The 23603-nt window shown below is 35.6% G+C and overlaps 1 protein-coding gene across 1 annotated transcript in view; it reads left to right on the top strand.

Moving 5' to 3' along the window:
• Positions 1-23603, top strand: part of LOC139117480 (protogenin B-like) — a 91317-nt gene that overhangs the window by 54761 nt on the left and 12953 nt on the right. Inside the window, exons 9-11 of the mRNA XM_070680612.1 lie at positions 432-740; positions 1945-2136; positions 22630-22716. Of these exons, the coding sequence (XP_070536713.1) occupies positions 432-740; positions 1945-2136; positions 22630-22716 (588 nt within the window). The remainder of the gene's footprint in view (positions 1-431; positions 741-1944; positions 2137-22629; positions 22717-23603) is intronic.

Raw genomic sequence — 23603 nt, 5'->3', positions numbered from 1 at the left:
TGAAGAAATATTACAAAGGGAGATGACATCAGTGATTGTGGTTTTCAATAAATTGTATTTGCATTCAGTGGTTTTGATAGCATGAACATGTCCTTGAAAAAACTTGGCATACTACTAGTATTCCTAAAAGTTGAAAAAATATATCCATTGCTTGATTTATATTTTATTAATATTTATTAATATTTTATTATTAATGTACGTGATGAGTATTCATCAAGATCAGAAGGCAAAATTACAAATGATAATGGTCAAGACTTAAAAAATTTTGATTAATTTTTCATGGTGTTTTGTTCAGTGGGGTTTGACATGCAGCTGTTACTATAAATATCAATATTTCATGTACACAAACTGCAGAAAATTGGACCTGTAGAAAAGGCCAGATCAGTATAATCTATTATAGTTTACAAATCTTCTTATGTTAATATTTTCAGTGCCAGAAGAGGCTCCAGTTTTCACACTTTCCAGTAACAGCCCCACTAGCATCATTGTCGCCTGGGAGCCTTTACCTGAGAAGTTGAGTAATGGGGAGATTACTGCTTACTACATCTATTACCGTCAGAGAGGCACTGCTGGTGAAGATATCATGATCAACATCAACAAGAATGCTAATGAGTTCATCCTCGGTGGCTTACAACCCAGCACCATGTACAGTATCAGAATGTCGGCTGTCACAAGTGCTGGGGAGGGAGTTTCTTCCCCATACAGTGACAAAAGGACCGCTGACCTGCAAGATAGTAACAGTAAGATTAATATTTGAGAATAAGTTGAAATAACAAAAAGGGAGGGAGGAGAATAACAGATTTTAATTGGGGGGGGGAGAGGGGGAAGGGAAGGAGAGAGAAGGCATGGTACACAAGCAGTCTCTAGGGCAAAACATTAAATACTGTACACCAACATATAACAACTTACAAATCAACGTAATCCTAGCAGGTCCAGTTGTTTAAAAAAATACAGGATGGCCCCTCCTCTAAGGAAACTCCATGTTTTCATACTAGAGATGGGGACCTGTGTTTTTCAAGTGGGCTGTGTCTAAGATCAGTAGGCTGTACATGTCTTGAACGTCATGCACTCCATAGGATTCAATGGTAACTTGGTGATGACATCACAGGCAGCATAGTCATCATTTGATTGAAAGTGAACCTGAATTATTTTCAACTGCACAACTTTTGTATTTAAAAATGTTCAAATTACATTTTTTACATAGGAAATCGGGTTTTTAGAAAAATTGTACCATGAAAAATCAATAAACTACATAGCAGTGGTTTAAATATATCAATGTGCCATTCGACTATGAAACTTGTATCTATTTTTTTGACAGATTTTCATCTGACATGGAAAAAGCATATGATTGTCATTTGTGTGTAAACCCAAAACTTTGGAGTGAAAACTATTTAAGATAGGCATGAAATAAAAACATTGTAGCCCAAACAACGGACTATGTACCCTTCAGGCAGGAGACCATTTGCCCTCTTGACAGCGGGCAAATGGTCACCTACCCTTGAGCACATAGACCCATGTTAAGGCTATAATATATTATAGTATCTAGCTGTATGTGTATCAGTGTTCATATCATCAGATAGGTACAAAACCTGATTGCCAGACCAGTTTTGGGTAGACTGTTTGTGCTCATGGATAGTAAGTCCAGAATGACCACTCACAAATTGCTGTCCACCATTTCACTTCTTACATGTGAATTTATAAATTTTAGGTGTCATCTAATGTTGTTTATAAGCATGGCCATTTTGTTGAGATCTTTCATATCTGAAGTCTTCCCTGAGAAAGAATACCATTGATTTCAAACTTCTCTCTCTCATAAACTGAAAATTTAGCAAAGACCAATTTCAGTTTAACCTTTAAAGTGTATGATACTCTCTATCAGACATCTTCACAAATCTACAATTTTCCTTGTTCCAATTTTTCTATCATATTTATTTTTCTTATCAGTACCACCTGCTCCTAAGTTGGAATTAGAGAAACTGAACACAACGGCTATCAAGATCATGTGGACCATTCCAAACTTCAACAGCATTTCTGTGGAAGGCTTCCAACTCTATTTTTCAGAAGGCGATAATGTTCCTGTAAATGACCCAATTCAACTGAGTAGTGACCGCTCTCTCTACATTTTCACAGGATTGAGTAAGTACCAAGGGCCACTTGATATTTTTTACTACACCCTGGAGTAGCCATATTTCCCATCTGTGTGTTAGCATGGTCATTGTGTATTCTGAAGTTGATTTGGCGATGAGAATGGCTGTACTTGACTTATTATATCTAATTACAAATGGATCATTAGTTTCCCAGAGGTAGAACAAAACGAGAAGATAAAGGGGTTAGATTTATTGCATTTGTCAAAATTTGATTCTGTATTCGCTGTGTCAAATAAATGTGGGTGTTGAAGCAGTTGGGGATGTATTGTGTGATTCCAAGACTGTGTTATGTGAATCATTCCTGATGTTCACTTCTGTTAACCTTTGAGTGCTGTAAATTTTATGATCAAAATTTTTGGTGCAAAATTTTTACCAATTTTTATGAATTTTTTTACAATTTCAGACCTAATGGACGTCACTTTTCATTTGCTACAGTTTTTTGATTAAAATTTTGGGGAAAAAATTGGAAAAAAACAGTCTCGGTTACATTTTAAAAGGCAACAGAAATTGACTCAAAGGGTTAAGTAAACCCATCATCAGCGGTAATTTGAGCACTGAGTCAACATCTTAGTTATTGGGGAGAATCTGAAGCAATTTTCCATCAGTGACATATTTGTTTTTGTTTATTTTGGAGTTCACTGCGCAAAAGTGAAGTTTCAGTCAAAAGTTCTCTTTATATAGGTGTGCTACACCAATGTACGGTATGAAGGCACTAGATCAAATAAATCAGAGAAACTGGATTTCAACTTGACAACGAGTCTTAAGTTCAGATTAAAAATGTCTTCTAAGAGTTACTGGCCTGTACATTGTTCGAAATTGGAACTGATTTGAGAGTTGGCAGCGAAGTGGAAATTTAACATAATGCTGAACAGTTGGATAGCAATTAAATGTTCCTAGCTATCCTATCAGTAACAAAATATGTCATAACAACGATTAGAAATTTCTGGCAATGTTCAAAACAAAAAATCTTTGTCCCATTGGCTACCTTTAGCCTAAAAGTCCTTATTAAATTATTTTGCTCTCATTGTAAATATGCATTGAATGTCAAAGTAACGTCTATCATTATATTATCTTGAAGACATGTTAAAACTGAAAAATCATTCTGACTTGTGTAAGAAGTTAAATTATTGGTTTCCAAAGAAGGATTTGTTGAATATGATAACAGGATTACATGCTGGGCTAAAAGGGATAGATTTCCTTTATTGCCAGAAATACAGTTGTATGGTTTGATAAAAATACATGTTGCTGTTCTTTGCTTTTTTCTAAGCTTGCTCAGAGATTTTACTTGATAGTCTAAATGAACTGGTGATTCTCTGACAAACTGCATGGGAAGTGTTGATTTCTATGGTTGAGTATGACAAAGCAGAAAACAACAATAGCTGACATGTAGGCAGTTAAAGGCAAACTGTGAAATCTTGTTAAATACTGGCGTAAACCCTTAGGGCATTCCAAGACATTGTAACAACTTTGTAACATACAAAAGCACATCAAGGACAATGCTAATACATTTACTACAATGTAGTTACATTCCAGTGATTTTATTTCTTGTACAAATTTTGTTTGCATCTTGTACAAGTCACATCTGTTCCTCCTTGTGTCAGTCTCCTTGTTTTATTGTCGTCAACGTAAAAGTTTAATATTCCCTCAAGTCCTCATTTCCGTTGACCATCATTATCAGGTGTTCTGATGTTTTAATAGTTGATTTAGATTGCTCCGTGGTGAGGATGCATCACAGTGATGGAAGTCAGCGTCATTACCTGCACAGTGGAGCATGATTATGGGTATTGTTGATCAATTCCTGACATTGTCAAGTACAGGGAATTGCCTGGCACATTGCCAATGTTACCCAGCATTCCTAGAGCCTCATCAATATTCATCAAGCAATCTGACTTTAATATGCACGGCATGAATCCACTAAAGTGTGCAAAACAGCTTTGTTCTCATTCTCAATCTCCCCCTGTTTTTTTTTCCTTAATTCTCAACTTGATTTTTGAGTTTTCATTTTCAAAATTTAGTTGACACCTGCCTCACTATAAAGAAAGAATATATTTGCTGTATTAAATACATAGATTGAATGATGTCAGAAATTGAAATTTACACCTTATGTCATGTCATGATGCAAAATAATACATCAATAATGATCCTATTCTTTCATTAAAACATGGCAAAGTGTCATCTGATAGAGTTCTTGTAGAATTGTTGTATTTTGAACCATTTCACATTAACAAATCACAGTTGCTGATACTGGGAAACAGAAAATGATGACATCTGACTTACTGTGACATCAAAATAACGCAGTTCATTTCACGCAGAAAGGCAGGTACTGTGGAAAGCATTTGAATTATATAACTAACAATAACATGAACATTGCAGCAGCCATGCATTATGGCTGCATGTTTTCAGAGTATTGCAGGTAAGCAAAGGAGGGTTTGGAAGGTTGTGGTGGTTTCTAAGCTATCATGAAACATGGCATGTTTTGTGTGTAAATTACTCACACTGAACTTGCCAACCCATGAGAAAATGATTCATTGAAATTAGCATAGGCGCTGGGTGACTAAGGCCAACCAAACTTGACCTCAGTTTGGATTGCTATGGTACTTCATTGCTGATTCTTGTGTTTTATCATATTTGAGGTGTGCTGTGTGTTTATCAATCACCTCATTTGAACCCATCTTGGTACATGCATGTACTGTTTTCGTTGTAGTTTTACAATGTGAATCTTCAGTTTATTTGCTCTTTGGGAATTTCCCATTAAAAGAGTAGAAATCAAATAAATGTAAAGGAATATTTAATGGAGAATTATATTATAAATTTTTCACAGTAAAAAGATTTTAATTGTTTTTGGCTAAACTGCAAATCATGAACGTATTGATTGATGATGAATACAATATGAGGAAGTACAATCTCACGTTCAAAGGCATATTTTTGTTGCAGTGCACGTATCGTAGTCCGTTTTTGCTAGCCGTAATGAGTGTTGGTGTTTTGTGACCGAACTGTAATCCATCAAAAGACGTTGTTTTGTGCAGAATCACAGCAGGAGTAAAAATACCCCTTGATCAGGCTTTTAATTGAAACGGTTGTCATCCTGATGAATTATTTGTCAAATATAGTATGCTATCTGTGTCTTAGGTATAGCTACAGGTATTATATTCAGTGAATATTGTAGCTACAGGTATTATATTCAGTGAATATTGTAACTACAGGTGACTTGCATCACACACACTAGCATTGGTTATTGATAGTGGAATAGACTCTGTTTGTTGTCACTGTAATGCCTCCTAATGTCCAAGACTATACAGCTAATAAAACAAGTCACATTAAATAGCTGGGACGACTTTATGGAGATCTTTAATTTCCCTGTTAATGACATCAACGAGACAAGAAAAAGACGTCGTTTATCCTGCACAATTAACAAACTTGAAGAGTAATCAGTTTGGTTTACTATCCTCAAGGTGATGCCACGTCCAAATAAATCATTGACAGCCATCCACAACACTCACATTCATCTGTTTATTTTATTTAGTAGCTGTAAGTCTATCCTGTCCACTTTTAAGACCGCCTGAAGCTTATGCCTTTAGCTCGTATCACCCTACAGAGAGACCATGCTCTGCTGCTCTGCTACTACAAGCTGCTACTCCTAGGAAAAAAGGGCCGGCTCTAATGCATCAAACTTATTAAATTTGATGCCATTGTTGTTATTGCAATGGGGCAAGCTGTTGTGTACTTTTTTAATCACAACAAACCTTTCATTTGAAATCACAGTGATCCAGTTGTTTTCAACAGTGTTGTAAGAATCTGTCAAAGAGATTAGTGGATTAGGCCCAAGGAGATTATGTTCATGAGGGATGTAAATAAGTAATCGGAAAAGTACACCTATGAGTTCATGCACTCTAGACTATATATCATGGGACACGTCATATGTTTTGGCAGAATCTATTAATTATCAGATGTAGTATTTGGCAAATCGTGATTTTGTAAGCTGCTATTGTTTCAAGCCTAGGGAAAGACTGCCGTGTACAAATAAGTGTACAAAAGCCTAACTTAAATTTTTTTTATCATAAAAGTGGTCAACATTTAGAGCTGAAAGACGTGGATGATGGAGGCAGCCTTTCTTTCATGTGCTTTGCCTGATAAATATTGCTGTTTGTGAAGGTGCTTTGATTCCATTTGGCATGTTTTTGCAGGAGGGAGCCAGCTGTCAACTAATTTGATCTTTGAAATAGCAAGCATATCGTGCATGCTCCAAAACATACATACTTTGAAGGTGCCTTGGTTAGTCATAGATGACTCATCATTCTTTGAGAAAATGAGTTTGCATTTAAGAGGGGCAGGTCTTAATGTGGTAATATGACATTATTGGTGCCAAGTTGAAGTTGTGTGGCATGCCAACGTCAGCACAGCACACAGAAGTGAATCATGAAAGCCAAGTAGCTCATCTGTGTTGCTATTAAGTTTCACCCAAGTGAATTTGACAAGTGACCTTGAATCTGGTAATCATATCCTCACATGACCTTTACGGTTGCTGAAAGCTCAGTGATGCTAAAAAACAAACAATAAAAACTACAAAAATTCTGAATAAATGCAAATTCTATACGGTAATTTAGATTACAATTTACAGCAAAGGTTTCCTGGATATTGCAGATGGTGAGGAATTAATGGAATTCATTCGGAAGCCAGCAACCTAATAAGATGTAAATTTCTGCCTTGAAAGTGGTAACCTTGACCTGAATGAATAATTCATTTTATATGACAAACCAGAAGAAGTCACGTTTCATGTAGTCATAAAACCAGTAGCTTCAGCTTTACCGGTTTGAAATTTTTGGCCTGAGTTATCATGTCATCCCAGTATCAATGATAGGAAATATAACCTCATTAGTGAAATGAGAAAGAAATTGCTTGAAAATGTCATCAGAGGAGTCTGAGATTATGGCATCATGTGACACCACAGTGAAAGAACTGATATTTGTTTCTTTACGGAATACCAAGCACGAAATACTTTTTTGTTTGTGTGTGGAATGCCAAATACAAAAAGCTGAGGCTTTAACCCATTTTGATAGCTCCTTTACAATTCAAAACGTTTAGGAAATTCTTTGCCAAAAAAAAGGGAAAAAAAATCATGGAAATCATAAAAGTGTTGTAAAAATTTAAGGACAATGAAGTGACAATGGTGTGACCGTGTTGTTTCTGAACACCAGCAAATATAGTCAGCAGAACTGAATCCTCTCATATCAGCATTTTTCTCGTGTGGTTTGGTGCCTCTAATGATAAAACTTCTCAAAACGAGTAAGCCCCTTTTATGCTTGCAACAGTATCAATGTGAAGGATTGTACTTATTGAAACCAGCAGGTCTGTAAATATGTAACAAATGTTGAAGAGGAAGATCATTGCAATCATGCGTCCTTTTCTTTATACATATATGCATATATGCTTAATACCTTAATCAGACAACGGGTCTTTCAATTTCACATCATAATGTGTGTTGATATCCTAATATACAATTACAATTTAGCAAATGATACACAAAGTATAATACCGTAAATTAATGTTTACAATGAGAAAATTACTCTAAAATGTCAAGGAGTAATAAAAATAGTATGAACTTTATCCATCATGTTGTTCTTTTGTAAAGCAATTTTATCGTGGTTTATTTTTAGCTCACCCAGAATAGTTGAGTGCCAAATTTACAAAGGAGGACATTTATGAACACTGTCACTTCACATATACAAAAAAATTCTAAGTTTTTCTGAGTGAGTGCTAAGTAAAAGAAAATTTCACCATATTTCACTTTCTGATTATATAGAATGGCAAAACAAATTGAGAGTCAAGTCCTGGAGAGAAGGCAGTGGTGTGCAATCTAGGTCAGTATGCAGCCTTGAACTGTGTGTATACAGATTGCCTAGGGTGATTATCCTGTGTATGTTTGCCAGATTCAGTTGATATGAAAGTACAATATATTTGCCACTTCAATTAGGGTTTATGCGGCAACTATGATCTTGATTAATGGAATATTAATGACCATGTCAGACATTATACTTTTAAATTGCCACCGACTTCCCTGGCCAATATTGCTGTCATAAAAGGCAGTGCTTGGCATTAGTGAAGTGTGCTTTTTTCTATTGGATGGCAATCTTCAGTATTGTAGCATTTTGTTTCCCCAGGCGAAATATGCGTGAACAGAAATAAATTGAACTGGTGAGGCCCGTCTTGTTAAGTAAAATGTTGTGAGGCTGTACAGGAAATAATATTATGTTTTATATTCTGTGAAAAAAGCAATGAATTTGTATTAATATTGCTGTATGCTTGAACATAAATTTGACGTGAATGTTTATGTTTGCCCATTAAACTTGAAATGGGTCATGGTATTGTCCAATAAAAAATGAGCATATCCCATGGTGCGCTTCAGTGTTAACTGACAGTGCCAGCTATCAGCCAAAAGTGACAGAATTTTAAAAGGAGAATTACTCACTGAAACCAGAAAGTGATGATACTGAAAAAGATACTGAATTCACATTGAATATTTTTCTAACATGCCAAAGGAAGCTTTATCACTGAGAAAATGTCATTCAGAAATACTGTAAACATGTTGTTCATGAGTTAATATGTTCTGTGTATGACTCTATCCACTATGTATATGATTCTCCAATGGTGAGAAAATCCAAGCAATTTGAAAGGTTTAACACCAATGCCAGTGTAACTTTCCTGAGAGATATCCATACTCTCTCTCTCTCTCTCTCTCTCTCTCTCTCTCTCTCTCTCTCTCTCTCTCTCTCTCTCTCTCTCTTCCTTTGCTATTGCAAATTTAAATATTATTCAAAATTGTTTGTTCTTTAGTTTCAAGTATATTGTAAAATCAGCTTTTTGTTCTCATTTAAGTGTTTTAAGCATTCTTTTGTTGAGCACAATAATGCATGTGGTGCTGTTATATGTTCAAAACATTTGTTATAAAACAGTGATCATCACAAATCATTTTTACGTGTCAATTTTATGAGCTACTTTAATTACCAAGTGGTTCTGCAACGTCGGGTAAAATTGGTATTTCATTTTGTAGTTTGTTGAATTGCAAAATATTCTTACATGCCAGCTTGATTATAAATTGAAACAGAGTTCATGAGTGGTATAGGGATTTCCTTGTAGACATTGTAAAATCATCAAATTATTGTCAAAGTGTGGCTAATACCAGTGTGCGCTATATCTTGTACTTTGTCATTCGCTAGCTGTACCCTACTACTGCCATGAAGACAGCCAATCACTTCTGTCTAATTAAGTGATTATACTGTGAAAGCAAGTCACTGTTCCTTCTTGTTTATCAGATTTTCTTGGATGGCTTATTACAAAGTCATGAGAATGGCTATTGTGCCCAAAGGAAAGGGTTCAGTACATGTTGAAAAAATTCCATGCTAATTACTCCACCGCGCATCACTTGCATTGTTTTGTCTATCACCGATCTCATCCTTCAGGAATTCTGTTTCTCATTATAAAAGGGTAACTTCTTATCATTTGATTTTGCAAGGATGGTAGTATTCAATGAGATTTTACTTGCTGTGTTTTATGACAAAATGTTGTGATACCATGATAATGATATGAAGTGGACCGATTGAGTTCAAAATCTGTCACATGGTAGGCCCACCAACCTTTTTAATTCATGATCATTGTATGCACAGAATTATAGTGGTCAAATTCCCTGTAGGAAGATTACACAAATTACCTGTTAGTGTGGCAGTAATCTTGTTGACTGGTTCATCACAGATAGAATATGCCATTTGCCGATGACGTTTATACTTAAAGGTACAACATGGCAACAATATAATTACTTCTGATTTTCTCATGCGGCTCAAGCAGTGTAGTGGTCAGGATAAGATGGCATAGTACCTTGACACGCCATATTTGAATAACGATAAGATGGCATATTGCCCTGACACACCATATTGGAATATTATTCCATATTTGCCTTAGAAATAGAACAGATCACAGCTTTTATAGGCATAATGCAACAACAAAGTGCATGGTACATTTTCAGTGTATTTGCAGCTACTAGGTTATTTGTGTACCTGACATGTTTCTGTGAATCCTGACAGCATTTCGTTTTGACAAAAGGCTAATACGTCAAACTGTCCCTGTGGACTGTTGTGTCATAGATTCCATGTAAGCATTTAGCCGTTGACAATAACAACAGCTTACTGAGAGACCTAAGTCCAAGTGAATGAGTGTTCTTTGTCAAAGATATGCTGATTACAAACCCTGCATACCTTTTCACACTCTTTTAGTCAAATGTTGACAAGTATCTGCAATCCAGTAACAGAGTGTATACTTCAGCCATGGTTTTCCGTAATCAGTTTCCATTTTCCCTGGCAAGGTTACTGTATTCCTCCAATACCTGATTCATGGTCAGTAGGTATTCTTTTCAGATAAAAGTGTTTTGTCAGCTAGATTATTACTCCTTGCCTTTATAGATCAACACTACCCATACACTATATCTGGTATTTTTACATAACAGTCATAGATATCTGACTTCATCTTCACACCATTCAATATAAAGGAAATGTTTTCCATAGGATATATTGTGAGTAGCTTGTTCACAGGACACTTGCCTTCATCGGCCACTTTGGATTCCCATTTTCTTCTTGTGCAAAAATAATGCAGTATGTTCATATTGCTGAAAATGTCGAAATTGCTTTTTGCTCTTCTTTCATATTTTATGGAAAACAATGTGAGGTGAATGGCCATTCGAGCTGGTGAATACCATAGTAAACCATTTGAACACAGGAGCAATATAGCAGAATTTAACATTTTCAGAGTCATACATGCCAGAGATGACTTTATGACCAACAACAAGTACATTGTTTCCGTGTATTAAAACTTGACATGATGATAACAATGTGATGTTGACTTACAGACCATCCTATAGCTGTAAACTGTATTCAGAGTAGTGTTATAGTCAAGTGTTTGAATATATCCCTTTTGTTCAGTAACATTAAACTTTACAGCTGTGTAGAGATTTCACCTGACAAGGCATGAAACCGATGAGAAAACAGACGAGAAAAAGTAGGTCAAGTTACGGTAAATTGTTACCTCAATATAATCAATTTCAGCTTAAAATGTATGAAATGTTTTTATCAGAAACTGATTTATATTCATACAGATTTCATATCAATGTTGCCAAGTGATCAAGCTGTAAATGAAATTCCGTTTCAGCTTGCATTCATGAATACTTGTATATTATGTCATTTGTTTGAAGAAGTAGAGCAATCATGTCGCGTCTTTGTCGAACTAGTTTACAATGGCCTTAAACCATGACATTTCTCATAGGTTTATTTTACAAAGAGAAGATGAAGGTTGCTGTCACATGTATATGTCAGTTAGAGTACCCTTTTATCCATAAATGCAGAGAAATTGACAACATTTATTGTTGATAGTTATATTGTATTTGAAATTTACTCAGTTGTATTTCATGAAAAATTTGTGTCAAGTCAAATGACCAAGAGCCTGCATTGACGCTGAAAATATTTAAACTGATGATCAAATGTCAATTTCAAGATGGGCTGCCAGAGGGGCGATATATTGCATACCATTCTGTTTCAAAGACCCTACGTGTATGTTAATTCTACAAGACACTTGAACTAGATAAATTTTAGATAAATAACATGAAAAAATATAATTTTTTTTTCAATCTCTCCTTTTCTCTTTCTCTACGTGCATTTGAAAATAGCACATTGGGGAGAAACTCAGTTTTGCTTGTTCTGATTTGGTGAAGCATATAAATGATGTTTAAGACTATTTCAAGTGATTTCTGTGTTTGAAACAGAGAAGTTCAGAACAGCTTAGCCTTCTTGGATGAGGTCACCTTTTTTTGGGATTAAAGGCAAATCCTGTTTTTCCGGAGATTTAAGTAATTTCATTCTGAGAGGGTATTGCCCACATGTAGAGGTCATGGTCATGACTGCAGTGTTTATCATTTCAGCTTTCCTCAAACACATGGGGAACACACAGGCGGTGTAATTTATCAGCATAGCCTTGGGAAAGATGCAATGGCTTGGTAAAAGAGCAAAATGAACTGGCGTGTCTCAACAGGCGGTGGTTTTCACAGAATGATCTTGACCGTGAAATTTGATCTGAAATCAACACCGGTGGGCTTGTTTGCAGTCCATTTTCTGTGCTGTTGCTGACATTCTACCGGGGTTTGTTTTTGTAAGATCTTAGCATTGTTATTCGTACAGTGCTTCACTCACTCTCTGCAGTGCAGAATTTCATTAAGGTACATAGCTTGCTTGCTCTCAGTGGACCCAGTGATATTCTACTGGGTCAAATGCATCAACATGCATTAATCTTGACTGATGTTTTCAAATTCAATAACAACCAGTGATGGAGGATAAGTGTCATCAATGAAAATCTTATTTTTAATGATCATTTTGATGATATTTCCAGAAACGGATGATTTTAAATTTGGTTTTCCAGGTTTTTGGTAACATTAGATTTGTTCAACATAGTAATGATACAGTGAATTTGAAATGTGGAAATGTAAAACAGGAAAACATGACTGAGGGTGTTTACATTCAGAAATAAAATGTAATGCGTTGAAAGTTTATGGAAACATTGGCTCAATGAGTTAAAAAAACTCAAAGCATGTAGTGTGGATTCATTACAATTGGAAATTGAAAACTTTGGCAAATCAAAATGATACCAATGTGTTATTAGTCAGATTTTTGACATCATATTGGGGTGAATATCATGTCAAGTGTCAATTTTATGTTTTTTGTCTGATTTTTTATCAAAGTGGGGGTTAGGATTATGTCAAGTATCCATTTTATGTTTTTATGCTTTATGTGTATAGATCAATGGACGGTACATAAAGGGTTTAAATGAGGATATTTTTCTGTGAATTACTTTGTGTTACAGTGGTTATTTTGGTACAATGGTAAAGGATTCACCAATGCTGTGTTTTGATAGCATACATAACTGTTTGCCGCAATGGTACAGATACTGTTTGTTTCAACACTACACATAACTGTACTTCAGTTGTGGACATAACTGTTCATTGCAGGTTCGCAGATCAACATTTGTTGCAGTATTACCCAGAGAGGAAATCAGTTCCTTTCTTTTTTTGCGTTAAATTATTATGTGAAATGTAATGAGGTTTCAAAAGACAAGTTGGAAACCAAGATTGAAAAGAAGACAAATGTTTCAGATGAAAGTTGTGCAGGATTTTAAATTGGCCCTAACTTGGTTTATTGAGTCTTTGAAGTGACTTGTATAGTAATGAGTAAATTACAGATGTTTTTCAATGTGCAGGTGTTGATGGGAATGCAGAGAATGACATGGAAATGTTCTATGCCTCATTCACAAGCCAATATATTGCCATATGATGAGTTAGGTTACAAGGCCATCGCTATCCATTTTGCTTCTTTGAAACTAACTGGACAATAAAATGGTGTCTAATGGGTGAATAAATCAACCTCCATCAATTAGGTGTTGTTACTTGAAAGTTAAAGCTCTCGTTGTCCTTTCCTGAGGTGTTGGCATTGCCCTAGCAACATCTCAGCAGTTAGGGTATCATGCGTAGTTCAAGGTGATAATTGCACATACGAGATTTGCAGCAAGGGCAGATACGGCCATTTATCCTAGATTATAGTGTGCTTGTCAACACACAATGAGTAGACAATATTCTTCTTGGAGTTGTTAAATTCTCACCCTTCAACATTTATTATAGTTAACTTTCTTTTGTATCTTTGTCATTTCGCCTTTGTACATTGGATCTTGTGAAGAAACAAAAATTGAAAATATAAAATATGAAAATCAAGTCCCCGATCTGTTTTGTTAAAGTCTTAGTACAAGAAAAAAGCTGTAATTCGGCTGATGACTTGGATATCAAGTGCATAATTTCTTCATAGCCCATCATACCCATCTGAAAATCTCAAATGAAACACCTTGCGAAGGGAATTAAAAGTTGTAAGTGTATTTAAAGAGATTGTGTCTCCATAATTTTCCGCTGAAATATTTTCAAAATCATCAGAGAAATGAATTTTGCTTCACCATAACAAATAGTTTGCACAAATTGTTAATGTCAGTAGAACTCTGCAGGACTCAAGTAGATATTTTGATGTTACTGTTCATCGGCACCATTACTAAGAATTGTGCAACCCTCTACGACCATCATGTCATTTATTATGTTGCATCTCGTGTATGTGTTTGAAATGCCTTGAAGTAATACACTTGACATTATCACCGGATGAGAGCTGTTTTTGCCAAGGTTTTATACTTGTACTCATTAAGAACACAGTCATTAAAATACAAAAGACTGACACATTGTGCAACACAGTGGCAGGCATGATCTTGGCTTGGGCGATTCACACATGCTTTCCCAAGACAGTAAATAGTATAGCCTTGACCAGCCTAGGTAATCGCAGGAGCGGTATGCATTTGTATGAATGGGCTTTGTTCACACTGAGAAGCTCTTTAGGATTAATCCCCTCTCCAGGTGGTGTTGCAGAAATAAAGGTAATCTGCGGTGAAATTTACCAAACATGGGTCACAGTTATGTGTGGTTGGACTGTACATTAGTGATCTTGTTTTGATGCAGTTCAAGCAATAAAAAATGTACTTTCATTGCCTGTGTAAAGGTCGAGAGTTATTTATTTTGACAAAGCACTCAGTGAGCCTTTATTTCCAGTCAACAAGAAAGGTCCAAAATGTTGCCATGCATGCTCATTGCTGTTTACAAGGTCCATGGTTACAAGGGGATGTGAAAGGCGATGAAAATGTGTATTGAGTATGCCTGGAATTTGTGAGACGCTGTAATGAAACGGCCATGGACGCCATCAACGAAATTGCTCAAAGTTTGCTGCACATTTTTCATTGCTACAGTTGCACTTGATCCGTCCTCAGCAACCGCTAATGGTGCCCTGGAAATTTGATAACATTTACTGAACAGTACAGTATGGCTGTTGATTGGCTGTGCAAGACGTATCTAATCTGACAGATTTGCTAATCTGGTAGAAAATGCCCCAACATGCGAGCAGAGGATGATGTCGTTACTGTTTGGCTTGGTGTGCCTGATGCTAATGCAAGACCGCCTAAAATGTTTACCAAGTGCTGTCAGTGGACTTAATAAATGGATGAATACTATGGTGTACCCCATTCAGGTTACTTCGCCGGAATTCTATTGTATAGAAACCGTATCGTTTTCTTTGTTGTGTGAAAGCTTTCTGTTCTGTCAGAGGAACATTATCAGTGCCACTGACCCCCATCACTGTTTGCATGTTTTGTGGTGTCACATGCAACAAACCCAAAGTTTACCTGCAAATTTCTTTTCACCACTCACAGAAAACAGATCCTCTGTCAGTGTGTAATGGTCACCAGTCACCATCAAACCATTGACTCCGTAGAAGTCTAGCATTGGTCAAAAAGAACAAAATCTTTGAAGCAAGATTCTTTAATTTATGATGTCTAGTCCATTTCTTCTTTTCTGTGCCAACTGAAATCTGGTATGGGTAAAGTTTGAAATTCTCAATTTTCAATACAATTAAGGTTTCCCTTTCGTGATGTAGAAGGTCAAGATTTTCTGTCTCATTTGCATGGAGGAAAATACATGCCCTGTCTGGGTCAAAGGTCAGGTAAATGTGTATTCCCAGTGGCATTATAGGTGTCATATTTCTGAAAGTCAGAGTGTCCATCGGAAATTGGAAATGCCTTTAATTTCAACACCAAATGATATATGTAGTATCCTTTATTTGAATTAACCATATCATCACGTGAATAAAACATTCTGCTAAGTATTAATAACTCAGGATGAACCCTACTGTATAAGTCAATTTTTTTCAACGTAAAATTTTGCTTCTTTTTTGAGATCCATGTATCTAAAATGTAATCAAAAGCATAGGAAAAGTCACAGAGAAATGATGAAACTGAAAATTTGAAAAATGTTACACTACGGAATGTACATAAAAATATGTTCTTGGAAATGGCTCCCCAATCTTGACCTTAGTGTAGTAGCAAGGTCATTTCAAGACTAAACAGGAGATCACATTCCCTAATGTACACCCCTTGTTTGGTGGATAAACAAAGATAGACAGATTTGAAATCACAGCATTGTTAGCGGATACATACATGGTTTTTGTAGCTCTTGTGTCTTCAGCACTTGCTGACTATATATCCTCTTGCTAAAAGAAGTTTATAAATATTGTAATCATGTTCCTTTTCATGCATGGGTTCCATCATTAATTTTGTTGTGTATTGTGAAAAAAGGAGAAAGAAAGGATGTGTTGGTTCTCAATCAAAGCTGAAAGCCAATGGGTATGATCCCTCTATCACCTGCCAAAGGCAATGATTTGCATACCTGAAACATTTGAAAAGCAAACTGTGCCCTGTTTTAAGCTCACATGTTCCTTTTGAGGCCAGCTGACACCATTCATACATCAAGCTAAATCTTTTGGGTCAGTGAACGGAAAGATCAAACTAATAAGGCAACAGCAGTGGCATCAAATGGACATGGTAGCAGTGAAATCAGGCACCTTATAGTGAGTTGTGTCCACTGTTATCAGATCTGGAAATTGAGATTTCAAATATGAATGGATCAATATTAAAAACTGTTTATTTTATGATAGATGAATCAGTTTGTCATAATCACACTGCAGGCACATAATGTGTAGGTCACAATAGGAAACGACTTTATCAGATTTAACATATTTTTTTTCTGGTTTCTGAAAGAGAAATACCAGGCTGACCTACAGCATATTACCAGGATTAGTTTCAACTTGTGTGGTGCAAATACACAGTTTTGTCTTACAAATAGGTAAAGTTCTAACCAATAGAACAATCGCCAAACACTTTGGAAGGTGTAAACTCTTGAATTTAGAATATATAGATTAGATACAGTCCTCTCATAGCTTTTTAAAAGTTTTTCTTGATGTTCTGTGACTTTTGGTCTTGCTCTGCTTTCTGTGTTTTGTTTTTGTGGAGACGACAGGTTTTCAGTTTTCATTCTGTGAACACACCATCTCTGTCTTGTAGGAACAATACTGATGCATTTTTGTTTTTTAGGCACAACACGATACTGTCAGTGTTTCATTCAAAATTTGGTAAGCTGTTTGTAAAACATAACTTGTCATTTCATCAGAATCGTATGAAGTGGCCAATTATCTGATTTTAGAAACCAATAATTTTATGATGCTATCATTTCTCCTGGGTTCTGTTTGAATATAACGGTGACATGTTTACTGTTATGCTCAATTTTTATAGGTCTATAGCATTTACAAAAATTTACCCATGCCAGCGTATCAAAACTAATTCCAGATTTGTCGTATGGCCAGTACATCAAAATTGTTACAAAAGTTCAAGGGCCAATATGTTTTATTTATCATTGGTTAATATGTTAATTGTAATTGTAAGTTTGTTATCGTCATAACAAATGATTTCAATCAATCTTGAGTGTGTGTGTGTGTGTCTGTGTGTGTGTGTGTGTGTGTGTGTGTGTGTGTGTGTATTTAAATTTGTGTCTGATTTCTAAAATCCTGTCAAGTTTTCCTGACAAATCTTTATTTTTTGCATATTGATGATACAATTGTGAGACTGTTTGAAATCAGCTTCATTAGCATAGATGATGTCATTGAAAAATACTATTCCAAGCACAACCCCTATTTTCAAAATTAAAACCTGGCAAAACTCTCTCTCACACATGCACACTCACAATAACACACACGCAAATATCAAATCTCAGGTTAGATATGTCTATCTACAGTAGTATTAGTGGTGTGAACCATATGGTGTAGAGCTATGTGCACAGCCTGTTGCAAGTGAACTCTGTCATTTGCAGATCATTGGTTACTCTGCAGACATTTGATTGCTTTTGATATTTAGTTTCACAAATAAGCACAATACTATACCTATTATAGGAACAATCTTAATAGTTTCCAGTGCTGTAGTTAGAGCTCCTATTTATAGTCAATGGTAAGGTGAAGGATGTAGCGTTTTTCAGGTCTGATGAAAAGCTACAGTAGATTAACTCATTGGTTGTTTTGTGTGTTTGATTAATTTGCTGATATCTAATTTGCTGATATCTCACATTATAAGAACTGTTATTTGTTTACATTGGTTTAAAATTGTCCCTGCATTGATGCTATCATTTTGTAGGCATTCTCTAATTTAAAACTGAATATTAGACAGTTTTGAAAGTTGACAACTTGCAAAACAGAAAGTTTAAAATCTACACAACCTTAAAGAGCAAAATTCCTATTTGTCATATTCACATATGTCTAGCATTAGTACATAATACATCACTTAGATCATCTGGTCAATCCTTGTGATGCACTAAACCTATTCGCCCCAATTCCCTGTGAACAGGTCCACACTCATTATTGATAAAAATTGAATCTGGCAAAAACCACAGCAAGAACGGACTAAAGCTATCCTTACACTGAACCCAAGGGTGGCTGAAAAAAATCACCCGTAATTTTTCAAAATGCAAAGTAGTTAACCTCAACAGCCACACCTTACAACTAAATTAATTCCTTGATGACTGCTTGGTCTGTGTAATTCAAATCTTACAAATTGATGAACTGTAATTTATCAAACCACCTAAAGTATGTGTTATGAAATATTTATCTTTGATAGACTTCATCCTTGAAGTAATATTTGCATGTGTCAACATTATGTAATGTTTCAGGGAAATTCATAACAGTGAACTAACTCTTTTATTCGTTGCTGTTTTCAGTTAGGAAAAGTGAGTCATCTATATTTATATTCAGAAATTTCAAAATGGTAAAATGACAGATTGAAAACAGTGCATTGTTCATAAAACATCAAAATAATGAAAGAAGGAATAGAAAATGTGACTGTTGTACATTTTTGTATGTCTTTCATTTTGTTGCTATCAAGGTGTAATAGATTGTCTACAAGCTATAGACATTCAAGATGTAATAAATGATCCACAAGCTATAGACATGTTTTTGTTGTCTTCAGGGTTCTGTGACACAGAAAATGAACTACATAGTGTGATTCCGTGTAAAAAAAATTTCCCACATCAGTCATTTTGCAATCTTTAATTTACTGCTGCATTAAAATTGTATGGACAGTTCTCAGAATGACCATATTATTGTACATCCTGGTACAGTACTCTCACGCAACAAATGTATCACTCTATTAATTTTGCAATGACGTTGGTCCTCCGCAATGACGTTGGTCCCCCATAATGGTGACAACAGATTTGCATTTTAAGCTCTGCCATGAAAGGTCACACTGCTGTCTCTTCTCAGCAGCTAATAATCCTGTTGAACTGGTCCTGGATTCATCCTCCGGTCCGCATGGCTTGGTTAGGTTGCATAGGCTAGCATTGTTTCCTTAACCGAACATTGCCTGAACACTCAGATAATGAATACAGGTGATCAACCCAAACTTTGAATTGTGCCAACTAATCACAAACACTGTTACAAATTTTCACAGCAAACAGAAATGTAACCAAGTGAAGGCAACTTCTAACCTTGCAGATATCTTTGTTTAGTGATACGACACACATGTTGCTCATTAATCACCATGGTTACACGATCTTTGGATACAAGGTGATGCACTGCTGGATTGAATTGTGCTATGACCTTGGCCATAACAGTTTTCAAATCAGATCCAAGTGTGACTGTAGTGAGCAGTTTCCATTGATTTTGTCTGCTGACTCTCACTAGATACCTCACAGTTTAAAGTGATCAATGCAAGCAATTTGATTTAATTAGCTTAGCCTTTCTCATTGGTGGCATCGTGGTTTGACAGTGATAATGATTGTTATCTACGATACTGTTTCATTCACTACAATGTTGACAACTTGGTAAAGAAATACATGTAGTATACATCACAAAAGGCTTGATGGCACACACTCGACGTACCACCATCAGTTATGCTTGTAATATTGGCATTTTTTCCTTTAAATATAAAATCAAGTTTGCAGCTTTCTTAGATTGTGAATCAAATTATTGATGGAGGAAACTGCCAGTGATATGTTCCTCAAGGTCACTTGAAAGTGTTGTCATTTTGAAGTAGAAGTGCAGTAGGAATGAGTTACATGATTGGTTGTGTAGAGGCCATTTGAGTCAGGGTCTCTGCCCAAAGAAACACCCTTGGCTAGCAAAGTTGTCCCGGCATTTGACTCCTTTTTTTGTTAGAAATTGTCAACATGTGAATATTTGTGGTACTGTTATTGGGAATTCACTATCACAGACACAATCAACTGTCCCTAAACACCCCAATAGAAATCTATCTTTATACATGTACTGTCAGGCATTGTGAAATATCTCATGATCCTCTTAAATGTTACCATTGTTTTCCATAAATTGAAATGTCATACTTTTAATACATATTGTGCCATTATTTCCATGTTTTAAGGATCTGTATAGCTGCCCATGCACCAGCTGTTCCCTGATTAAAGTTTCAATTACAATCAAAACATGACAGTCAACAAGTACATGGTGTAGCAGGAAATATTTGGTCTTATAGTTTTGTTGGATTATTTGACATCAAATTTGATCCAAAACATAATAGTGTGATAGTGTCATTATCTCTGGGTTAGTCTTTTGAAAAAAAATGAAAATCTTGAAACCCAAGTGAAGAAAAGTATGGTTTTGCTTGAAATTGAATTAGGTAGAAATCTATTGACTGTTCTGTTATGCATAATTTCAACTGTTTGGTGAGGTTCTTGATTTAAGTGTTTTCTGTAGCATTTGATGTGTTGGCTGATGTAAAATAAGATGAGCGAAAAACCAGCAACAGATTTGTATGCAAAAGAGGTGGCTGTAGAATAATAGGTATTTAAGTGATCATGTTTGTTCATGCAGTTTGAATAGAAATGAGAATGTCCATGCAAATGAGGTTTAATAAGGAAATATGCATTTTCAATGGACAGTGTGTGTTCACACATAAAGAGTGGTCATCAATTTTAATAATGGCATACAATATCAAGAAGGCGCTATCCAGGTTCTTGAGTCTGGCTTAGATAATGGTGATTGTCAGTGATATGTGATTCAAAGATACCTTTTATAACAACTATGGTTTTGCATTAGATTCTGGCAATATTGACGTCACATCGTTCAGTGAATAAATTAAGTTCAAACTGCCCTTTCCCCCTCAGAGAATTCAGCGACGATCTCTGACATTTGAGTGTATGTAACTTGTTTATTGGATCAGTAATCGTGTATGCATCACCATATGTGAATTAGCATATGTGAACATTTCATCCAAATAGAAAAAAAACACAACCTGTTTGTTAATTCTGTCCCCTAGTGCTTTCTTCTTTGTGAGAGAGGACATATTGTTTTCCTGTTTTTGTCAAAGTTTTTGTGAAGGAGCAATGCCATAAAACTCATATGTGGGTGAGTAGAGTGGAGTGGGAAACGAAAATTAGAAATCTGAGCCGAAGGGCTTGGCATGCCCTCATGAAGACTCTTGAAATATTTTCTAATAGCGAACGACTATTTTTTGTTAATTTAGGTTGATTTGTTTTCGGCAATACACCTTTAGTTCATCATTTCCCCGTTTTCAGTCTTGGGCTAATTCTAGCTTTTACACAGATTTTGATTAGGTAGCCAGCAGGAAAGTAGGTAACATCACAGGCTTGGCCTCTGACATTTGCTTAATGGCCTGCAGGCAGTGGGAATGTTTGTGAATCTAGGTCATGTACGATGGAAGGTCATTGCTATCCAAGATAAAAAAGTAGTTCGGAACTTCAGAGAAGTCATTATGAATCTGTTGACGTCATAGTTTATTTATAATGTGACCTTGAATTCATAATCCTCCTAGCTGTTTTCCCAAACGGAAATGTTTCTCCCGAGGCATGTCTTACGCTCAAGCTGCTTTTGCGTAAATGTTAAATTCAAATATTGTGAACTGTTTCTTAGAGCTCCAGGGTCTGTCTCATTCAGTGCATTGAAATGCACGTCAATTGATACAGAAATAATACTCAACAGAATCTCACTTCGGGTGAAGGTCATCCGCTCTGTTTGTGATGAAAGTGTAGAGCGCCCTCTGGTGATGAGGATTAGTTGTGCCAGCAGTCAAAGTAGTCTGCTGTGCAGCGTGTTTGTCAATGTATGAAGGAAAATTATTAGAAGATAATTAAGATGTGTTTAGAGTAATACAAAGATACTTTGTGTTGTTATTTGTGAAAACGTATAAATTCCTTTATCCTGTTTCAATGAAACTGCTGAAACAAAATCCTGTAGTAATTTCTATGTTTGATTGTTCTAGAGAAATTGATATGCAATAAAAACTGGCAGAAGTACGGTGAACTTGCCATGTTGAGACAGGACATTACTTGAGTTGTGCCATGTTTACTCATGACCTGCAAAGGAAAGTTCACTGTACTTTCATCATTTGTATCAAAGAGGAACTGAGGTGAAAGGTATCATTTGATAAGCAGATTAATTCCTGTGAGAGTGTTAACATTCTTTCTGTAAAGTCTTTTGTGAAGTAAATACTGGTAGTTGAATTTTCTTTTCTGTGTCATTGTTTGCAGAGCCTTCAACCAGATATTACGTGAAATTGCAAGCAGATTATGATAATGGGTACAGCAATGATGCATCTGGTGATATTGAAACTGAAGGTATGGATTTATTATTTCTGTCAATTTCACAAGTTCAGCTGTCCATGCTAACCAATTCTGTAGTGTATTCATATATACAAAGATAATACATGTAGTAGATTGTGACACATACACTGCATTATGCATGAATTTTGAATTTTGAACGCCAAGCATAGGAAGGCCAAATTTTAGATTTAAAAAAAAAATTCAGTTCAGTGAATTTTTCTGATGGTCGTAAAATCAAAAATTAGAGTGACTGTGGTCTTTACTGTTGTTTAGTTATAAATGGATCCCAGTCAAACAGTGTAGTGAACTACAAACTCAACATTTTGGAACTTGAAAAAAAAATGCGTTCAACTACTACACAACAAAATTTTTTTTGCTGTAGTATGTAAGTGATATTGCAATATTGTGCAAAATACAAGCTTTAAATTAAAAATTTATGAGCTGAGTTCACATACATACACTATCACACACAACTTACAAGTGACATAGAATTTTAATGTGGTCTCTGTGTACCAGCATTTGTCACTCATGATAAGATTAGTGCCATGAGGCCGTGTAACTTAAGCACATTTATCATACTTTCATATAGCCTGTGTGTTATCTCTATAAACATTGATCTTTCATTTAGTATTAAAATCAAGTGAAGCTTTTTATTATTCAACAAACAGTAATCTATTCTAATCATTTCTGGTCGACTGGCAAAACCATAGGGGGTCCAATCTCCGATGATGACGATGATGATGATTAAATATTTAAAAATGAAGATAAATAAACATATATTTGGACTCAGTAAATTTGTTGTTATTGTTGTTGTTATTGTTGTTGTCGTTGTTGATACTATTTGCAGAAAAGAACAAAGTATGCGCTGCAAATTTCAACACAGCCTAACTATACATGTGCGT

This window comes from Ptychodera flava, chromosome 18 (genome assembly GCF_041260155.1).
Source record: "Ptychodera flava strain L36383 chromosome 18, AS_Pfla_20210202, whole genome shotgun sequence".
Classification (NCBI taxonomy): domain Eukaryota; kingdom Metazoa; phylum Hemichordata; class Enteropneusta; family Ptychoderidae; genus Ptychodera; species Ptychodera flava.
The sequence above is the reverse complement of the archived record's forward strand: the minus strand, read 5'-3'. Positions and strand labels throughout refer to the sequence as shown.